Source organism: Rhincodon typus, unplaced genomic scaffold, assembly GCF_021869965.1.
Source record: "Rhincodon typus isolate 14 unplaced genomic scaffold, sRhiTyp1.1 hic_rhity00004216, whole genome shotgun sequence".
Taxonomy (NCBI): Eukaryota; Metazoa; Chordata; class Chondrichthyes; order Orectolobiformes; family Rhincodontidae; genus Rhincodon; species Rhincodon typus.
Genome location: NW_025969854.1, coordinates 2,605 through 11,957, shown reverse-complemented (window position 1 = coordinate 11,957; position 9,353 = coordinate 2,605). Strand labels below are relative to the sequence as shown.

Below are 9,353 nucleotides of genomic sequence, written 5' to 3'. Positions count from 1 at the left end.
TGCTGCTTGGCCTGCTGTGTTCATCCAGCTCTACACCTTGTTATCTCAGATTCTCCAGCATCAGCAGTTCCTACCATCTCTTCAATTCCAAAGTAACAAGTTGTAGCTGTTTAAAATGTAAAAATGTAACTTGCATTTTTGTTACATCTTTCATGACTTTAGGGAACTAACACATTAAATGTGGAAGTATTTTTGAAGTGTTGGAAGTTAGGAATGTGAAGCCAATTTGCATGCAACTAGATCCCTAAAACATTGTGATAATGACAGGACTACTTCTTTTTAATGCTAATGTTTGGGGGATGAATGTTGTACTTCAGAATTTCACTGCTTTACTTTAAAATACTACCGAGGGATCTTTGATGCCCCTGTTTAATGTCTGAGGTGAAATATAGATTCCTTATGCAGGTGTGTCTTTTATTTTTGCGCTCAAGTCTCTAGAGTTGAACTTTAACTACAACTTTTTTATTTGGAATACTACAAGCTGATCCATTGCTAAAACCTCACATACAAACAGATACATAGCAAACAAATGTACAAAATAGGAGCAAAAATAGACTTTTCGGCCCATTGAGTTTGGTCCATCATTCAGTAAGATCATGGCTAATCTATGTGTTTCAAATTCCACATTGTCATCTACTCCCAAAAACCTTTAAATCCAGAATAAATTGCTGCCTTAAAAATATGTAATGACTCTACCTCCACCATTCCAAAATTGCAGAATCCTCTAAGAGAGAAAAAATTCTCGGCATCTGTGACCCAAACAGTGACCCCTAATTTGAACACAGTGCCTTCTTGTTCTGGACTGGCCAACAAGAGGAAAATCCTTCCTGCATCCACTTTTCCAGACACTCAGGACCTTATGCATGTCAATCAAATCACCCCTCATTCTTCTAAACTGCAGTAGAAATGAGTTAAGCCTGTCCAATCTATCCTCACGACAGCTCACTCATTCCATGCATCAATCTCATAAACTGCCTCTGAACCACCTCCAATGCATTTCCATCCTTCCTTAAATTAGGAGGCCTAAATTATGTGCGATGTTCAGGATGTGTTTTCACTAATGCCCTCCACAACTGAAGCATGACTTCCTGACTTTTATGTTCAATTGATCTTGTCGTAAAGGATAGCACCCCATTAGTCTTCTTGATTATGTGCTGTATCTGCTTACTACATTCTTGTTACTCAAGCACTAAAATACCTAAATCCTTCTGAACCATGGAATTCCATAGTCATTCTCCATTTAAACAATACTCTGTTTTTTCCTTTCTTTCTGTGGAAGTGAACAACTTCATGTTTTCTCACATTATACTCCAACTACCAGATCTTTGCCCACTCTTGAAATCCGTCTATATCTGCCTGCACCCTCATGTCTTCCTCACAACATATTTTCCTACCTATCTTTGTGTCACTTGCAAATTTAGCTACCATGCTTTCACTTCCCTCATCTCATGTATTCATGTAAATTGTAAAAATTGGCAGTCCCCCGTGGGACTCCGTTTATCACATTCTGCAATCAGATAATTTTTGCATACTTTCCTTTTCTCTGCCAGCGAACTAGTCCTCTATCCAAACCAATCTATTATTCACTGTACCAGAGCTTTATTTTCCAAAGTAACCTTTGATATAACACCTTAACAGTGCCTTCTGCAAATTCAAGAAGAGTACGTCTACAGGCACTTATTATGTACAGTGCATTTTACTCCTTAAATTTTTTTAAAAGTTTTATTTAACCTATTTTTCTAATCAGCCTGTTCAGAGATGTCATTATATACCTCTGGAGCAGTTGAGACTTGAACCTGGGCCTCCTGGTACGATATTTAGTAAGATACTGTGAGAAATGTCATTGGGCCATGCAGAATCCCTCCAATAGCTTGTTGCAACTTTTGTTTAGCCAAAAACACACAAGATCCAATGGACTGAATCTTGTATCAACTTGAGACACCAAGCAGGCTGTCATTCAGCATCTTGTCTAAAAACTAGAGCTCTGGTAGCGCAGCACTCCCTCAGTATTGCATTAGAGTCTGACAGAGGTACACAGAATGGAGAAAATGCTGAAGATAAATGGTAATGGCTAACTTGCTTAAATAAAACTGCGACAGAATAATTTATGTACTCATTTTCCTTTTGATTTTTATTACAAGTACTCAGTATTGAACAAGTACATATCTTACTAAAATTCAAAGAACTTCTTTCCTGCAGGATGAAGTTATGATTTATGACTGCAGGTGTTTTAATTAGCTTTGCAGGTGATATTCTAGATAATATTACATTTTATAGATTGTGGAGAATGAAAGAGGAATTTGAGTGTTTTAATTCTTTTTTTCTCTTTGTCTAGGATCAAAGTTCTGGACATTTTTGCAGATCATGACTTAAAGTCTGTTCTCTCTCGTCTGGTTGAACTACCCATGGAAGAAGGGTTGAACGCAGCTAAGAATCGGCTGCAGGATCTTGGAGCCCTCACACTAGATGAAAAGCTTACTCCCCTGGGGTATCACTTGGCCTTTTTGCCAGTGGATGTCCGCATTGGAAAACTGATGTTATTTGGTGCAATCTTCCGTTGCCTAGATCCTGCGCTTACCATTGCAGCCAGCTTGGCCTTTAAATCCCCCTTTGTAAGTAAAATCAATCCATCAGATTGAAGCTAACGAACAAAAAAATACAAGTAAGAAATAACATCTATTGAAATGATTTGTTATATAGAAGTATTTTATACTTCAAGGTATCAGTTCTATTTGATGCTGTGTATTGTTGTAAAGTAACTGGCTTGTGATTATAAACCTTGTCAAATGGATAAAATTTTATTTTGTGAAAAGAAGATTGCAGTGCCTTATAATGCCTCAAGATGCCCCAAAGAGTTTTACAGCCAGCTTAAGTATTTTTGAAGTGTAGTCACTGTAGTCCTGTAGGCAGTTGGCAGCCAATTTACTCACAGCAAGGTCACACAAACAGTAATCTGAAAGCAATACTTTTTTAGTCAAAGGTTAAATATTCTCATTTGATTGGATCTTGAACCCACAATCATCTAACAGAGAGGTGAGAATGTTACCACCAAGCCTAGGCTGACTGCTAATTGGAACAGGCACAATCTGTACAGAGAGATGTGAAGATGAGAACAGGTGGATATAACTCAATGATTTTAAGGATTTTTGGTTTTCTTAGGGCAGTAAGTAAGGTGTCAAACCTCAAACATAATTAGAATAAAACACTAATATTTGCAATTTTAAAGTGTTCTAATCAAATTCAATTAATAGATGTTTCTAATCAAAATGGTCTGTGCCTTGTAAAAGGTTTCTCCGTGGGATAAGAAGGAAGAAGCCAGAGAAAAGAAGTTGGAATTTGCTGTTGCTCATAGCGACTTTCTTGCTTTTCTCCAGGCCTACAAGGTAAAACTGCAGCCTGTACATCACTCCTGCTGTATTGTTTCCTGCATTGCTAATTCCTACCAATGACAGCTTTTATTTGTAAATCTGTGATTGTATTAATCAGGATGAAGAATAATGACCAAAGATTTGAAGGCTATTGAAAACCATTGAATTTTTGTCTTTTGAGTTTGATCTGCCCTCTCTGGTACATCTGGACCAATCAGCTGAACAGCCTGTGATAACTGGTCACAGGCTTTCTCTCTCCCTATTGCTAAGAATCTGGTCTTTTGTTCACCATGCCCCACTTGACTTTCAAAAGAGAACTATATGTATACTTATAAGGGAACATTTGCAGAGCCATGAGGAAAGAAAGGGTAGTGAGAATAACTGGGTTTTCTAAAGAGCTGATGCATAAATGATTGACTGACTGAAACCCTCTGAATGGTTTGACTATGAAAGGACAGGGGACTAGAAATTTCCAACCCAAAAAATCATTTAGATTATGGGAGAAATGGATGTGTGTTGATTGAGTTGGGAGGAGATTCATGGGGAGTTGAAAGACCAGCACAGGCCTGTCAAACAAATGATACTGTGTGCTACATTCTGCTTAATGTCATTCTCCTGCAGCTTGTCTGAATTCAAGATTTTTAGACAGTGGCTCAATTTCTCAGTGATGTAATGTAAACGATTCAGAGGCTGAGTTGTTGCTATGAACAATTGGGAGTGTGCAGTATACTCAACGTTAATGAGTTCTGTGCTTTACTTTGACTTTCTCCCTAGAATATATTCCTTATTCCCGCCCCAATCAAATATATCATGACTTTATCCTAGTTGCCAAGTTACTTTTGGAAATTCACATCCACTTGATTACAGGGTAATAATGATAATGTGGGAAATATTTCTGGAAAATAATTCAGCCTGTTAATTCTCAACTTTAATCCATTCTTCTCCAACCCTTTGTCAGTCACCCCATCTCGGTTCTTGCTTTGTGTATAATCCTGTTGATTCACAGTAGCAGCCTTTTGTACAGTTCTCTGAATATAGTTGCATGTGCTCAAGGGTATAATTTTAACTGATCCCATTTTATTTTAGAATGCACAATTCAAACATCGTTGCACCTTTAGTGCAGTGACGTTGAGCTAATTTTATAGCTGCTAACTGAAGCTTTTGAGACATTTGGATAATATATTATGGTGATTCAATAATTTTCTTCTTGAAGAACTGAAATTCTAATATTAAAACAGTTTGGGATTTTTAGTGACAGTGGACTTCTCAAGGCATTTTTGTTTACGCTTTGTGAGATATGGATTTTGCTAGCTAGGCAAGTCTTTGACTCAACCTTTGTCCTTGAGAAGGTGGCTTCGTTTCCGATTGCTTTCCATACAATACTCAGAATTTTGCTGTGGTTCATATTTGGCACCATGTGGATCGTGATAGATTTGTGACTCTGAGGACTTGCCCATTGGGCACTCTTGTTGCACGTATTCTTGTTAAACCATCATCTTTGTTCACTTTTATAACTTCCATAACTTTTCAATGTCAAAAAGAAACATTATGTCGTTTATTCTCTTGGAGCTGCCAAATCTTCCCTGCGCTCCTCACACTGAACAACCCTGGCTAGTTCTCCCTTTTAGATAATAATTAGACTGTGTTTTAAAGGAAACACCTCCAGGTAGTAGAAATAAAAGAAGTGGCGTAAAAAAACATTTTTCTTGATGTGTAGAGTCAGTGTGCTGATTGTAACTGAACCTGTTTCTACAGCACGGTAGCTCAGTGGTTAGCACTGCTGCCTCACAGCGCCAGGGACCCGGGTTCGATTCCACCTTTGGGCGACTATCTGTGTGGAGTTTGCATGTTCTCTCCGTGCCTGCATGGGTTTCCTCCGGATGCTCCGGCTTCCTCCCACAGTCCAAAGATGTGCAGGTTAGGTGGACTGGCCGTGTTAAATTGCCCATAGTGTCCACGGACGTGTAGGCTAGGTAGATTGGCCATGGGAAATGCAGGATTACAGGGTTAGGGTAGGGGGTGTGGCTGTGGGTCTGTGGGATGCTCTTTGGAGGATCAATGTGGACTCGCTGGGTCAAATAGCCAGCTTCCACACTGAAGGGATTCTACTACACATTATACACGTATATCCCCCTCAACGTCCATGTGAAACTTAAAGAATCAGAATTCTCTCGCGTTTACTGTGAAGAATGATATGGAAGCTAGAGAACTAGGGGAAAGAAATAGAGATATCTTGAAAACTGTCCATATTACAGAAGAGGAGGTGCTGGATGCCTTAAAATGCATTAAACTGATCAGGTATATCCCAGAATTTTGTGGGAAGCTTGGTAAGTGATTGCTGGGCCCCTTGCTGAGATGTTTGTATCTATGGTGGCCACAGATGATGTGCCAGAAGTCTGGAGGTTGGCTAATGTGGTGCCTTTATTTAAGAAAGGCTCTAAGGAAAAGCCAGGGAACTATAGACCGGCGAGCCTGACTTCAGTGATCAGTAAGTTGTTGGATTACATGCATTTGGAAGAGCAAGGACTGATTAGGGATAGTCAACATGGCTTTGTGCATGAGAAATTGTGCCTTACGAACTTGATCGAGTTTTTTGAAGAAGTGACGAAGAAGATTGATGAGGTACAGCAGTAGACATTGTCTGTATGGACTTCAGCAAGATTTTTGACAATGTTCCACATGGTAGACTGGTTAGCAAGGTTAGATCACATGGAATCCAGGGGGAGCTAGCCAATTGGATACAAAATTGGCTTGAAGGTAGGAGACAAAGGATGGTGGTAGAGGGTTGCTTTTCAGACTAGAGACCTGTGACCAGTGATGTGCCACAAGAATTGGTGCTGGGCCCACTGCTTTTCTTCATTTATATAAATGATTTAGATGTGAATATAGGAAGCATAGTTAGTAAGTCTGCAGATGACACCAAAATTGGTGGTATAATTGACAGTGAAGAATCTGATCTCAGAATACAATGGGACCTTGATCAGATGGGTTGATGAGTTGAGGAGTGGCAGATGGAGTTTAATTTAGATAACTGTGAGGTGCTGCATTTTGGTAAGGCAAATCAGGGCTGGATTTATACAATTAATGGCAGGGCACTGGGGAGTGTTGCTAAACAAAGAGACCTTGGAGTTCAGGTTCATATTTCCTTGAAAGTGGTGTCACAGGTAGACAGGATAGTGAAGAAGGTGTTTGGTGTGCTTGCCTTTATTGGTCAGTGCACTGCTGACAAATGGTATTAGATCACTTTAGGTTATCTGGTCTGTATGTACAAGTTGGACCGAAGGGTCTGTTTCTGTACATCTCTATGACTCTGTAAGATTCAAACTACATTCTGTCTTTGCTTTAGAATGCAAGTGATCTCCTACATTCAATGTTGACTTTGTTTATTTTGTGCAGACTGCTATTGTGATGTAAAACATTGGTGTATTTGACATAGGCAGAGTTTCCTACATAGTTAGTTCACAAACTTGGTTAGATACGGCTGAGTGGGATTCCATGAGCTGATGGTGCTATCGTAAATGGTTTTAATCAGGAATTTCCAGAATTTGTACCCTTCAATGATGAAGTATGACATGTATACACTTCAAATTGGTATGTGATTTAGAGGAAAGAAGGAAAATTATGGTCTTAGTTATTCACAGCACAGAGGGAGGCCATTCACCCTGAAGCCTTGCTGGCTCTCCTCCAAGTAATTCCTTGTACAGTTTCCATAACAGTGCAGGTTTATATCCTTCAAATAAACATTCAATTTCCTTTTGAAATCACCGACTGTTTCCCAATTCACTGTTTATATTGGCAGTGAGTTTCAGCTAAATACCACTTACTGTGTAAAAAGTTTTTTTTTCTTGCATCCTTCTGCATCTCTGACCCAAAACCTTAAATCAGCCCCTTCGTCTTTGTACTGTCAGCCAGTGGCAACATGTTTTCCTTGTCCACCTCATCTTCTACAGCTCTATTAAATCTCCTCTCAATCAGCTTTGCTCCAAGGAGAATGATTCCAGCTTTTCTAACCTAACCTTGTAACTAAAAGCACCCATGCATGGAACAGTTCTGAGAAATCTTCTCTGCATCCTTTCAAACACCTTCACATCCTTCCTAAAATGTTATGGCCAAAACTGGATGTAGCCCAGTGTTGGGGCCCAACCAGAGCTTCAGCACAACTTTCCTGTTCATGTGGCCATGATTTTGCTTCTGGTACCCAATCTAATGGTGAAGGTTTGAAGCATATTGAGTGAGTTGCTACAATACCTCCTGCAAAATGGAAATACAGCACTCATAATGTGCTTATGGCAATATTTTGTCTAGCGGCAGATCTGCCAAACGAATGGATGCTGTGAGCTCCTTGGTTGTTGTTGCGAGTGTATCTGTCCATACTACTGACTTAACCCTCAGCTCAGAATTGTTACCGCTGCCCAGTGTCATTTTTCCCGCTTTGTCCCCATATTCCCTCACATTTTTCCTTTTCGGGTAACGATCTATTTCTCACTTGAATGCTGTCACTGAACTTACTGTCTCCCCATCTGCTGGCAGTGCATTCTGGATCTAAGCTTTCCATTGTGTGAAAAACCTTTTCCTAATATTGCTGTTACTTTTTCACTAATTACCTTAAATCTCTGGTTCTGCTTCTTCTTGATCTTTTCATGAGCGGGAGAATATAGTGACAGTTGCACCAGGAGTTGAGCCTCCAAACACTGTCCTGCTCCTGTTATTAATATAGTTGGTCCAAGACAATTTCTAGTCTCTAGTGACCCCCAGGGTGCTGATGGTGGGGTTTTGGCAATGATGATGCTTTTGAATGTCTAGGCAGGCCACCTTGTTGGAGGTGATCACTACCCAGCATTTGTTCCATGTGAGTGTTGTGTGTGTAATTTCTTTTAAAAGGTATACATGTTTTTTTTTTAAATTTAAATTATCGATCTAGGGATGGAGTGTTGCCCTAAACGTGAGCTCTCAAGCAGCATACAGTTACTGCAGACAGAACTTTTTATCTGGAAGAATACTACAGGTAGGTAACTTCTAGCTCTTCTAACATTAAGAATTCACTAAATGCATCGTGTCATAATGATTCGTATTTTTTTTATTGTGTTTCTCCACATTGTAGGAGATTTCGAGTATGAAGAGACAATTTGCAGAGCTGCTATCTGATATTGGTTTTGTGAAGGAAGGACTAAGAGCCAGATACATTGAAAAGATGTCATCACGGGGAGGGGATGGAATCATTGAGGCCACTGGCCAAGAGGTGAAAGAAATACAGTTCCTTTTGTACGCTTTCTTGATTAATGATATAATGCAAGTTGTGATATGTTGTATAACCTTAAAATTCAAGGTAGACCATTCAGAGATAATGTCCGGGAGTACTTCTTAACACAAAAAGTAGTGAAAATCTGGAACTTTGTCCCTTGAAAAAGCTGTAGAGGTTAGGTCAATTGAAAATACCCCAACTTAATTAATAAGAGTTTTCTTAGGAAGAGATATTAAGGTGCCTGGACAGATGCAGGTTAAATGGAATAAATCCAAGTGAATGATGAGATGGTGTCAAGAGGTTGAAGGACACACTCTTGCTCCAGTTTTCCTATCTGGTAAGAGACTGGCTGCTTGGTACTTTATAGTGCATGCTTTGAAGAAAAGATACTTATGTCCTATTACAAGCTTGAAACTCCCTTGCAGGAGTTAATGGGGAAGGAGATAAGGATAATGAGCTCAGTGGATATAGGGTTAGGACAGTGAATGCTACTGAGTGCAAATTGGCATTGTCCATTTCAATCTGCACAAAATCAGTGGGAGAATGGCTGTTGATACAGTGACAGACACACACTCACACTCTCTCTGTCGTCAGGCTATAGACCTGCTTAACCACTATAAGGATGCTGTAAGCATGTAGTGCCCTACAACGGGGAAGGGAAAGCAAATAGAACATTGAAAAGTATGGAATAAAAACCAAAAGAACTGTGGATGCTGTAAATCGGGAACAAAAACAGAAGTTGC

The 9,353-nt window shown here is 39.6% G+C and overlaps 1 protein-coding gene across 1 annotated transcript; it reads left to right on the top strand.

Annotated features, from left to right (window-relative positions):
* Nucleotides 1–2,331: 2,331 nt before the first annotated feature.
* Nucleotides 2,332–8,607, top strand: LOC109917544 (DEAH (Asp-Glu-Ala-Asp/His) box polypeptide 57; the record flags this gene model as incomplete). The annotated part of the gene is made up of 4 exons (XM_048593848.1): nt 2,332–2,612; nt 3,288–3,383; nt 8,290–8,373; nt 8,470–8,607. Coding segments are annotated over exons 1-4 (525 nt in total), but the record flags the coding sequence as incomplete, so codon positions are not given.
* Between the last annotated feature and the right edge of the window lie 746 nt (nt 8,608–9,353).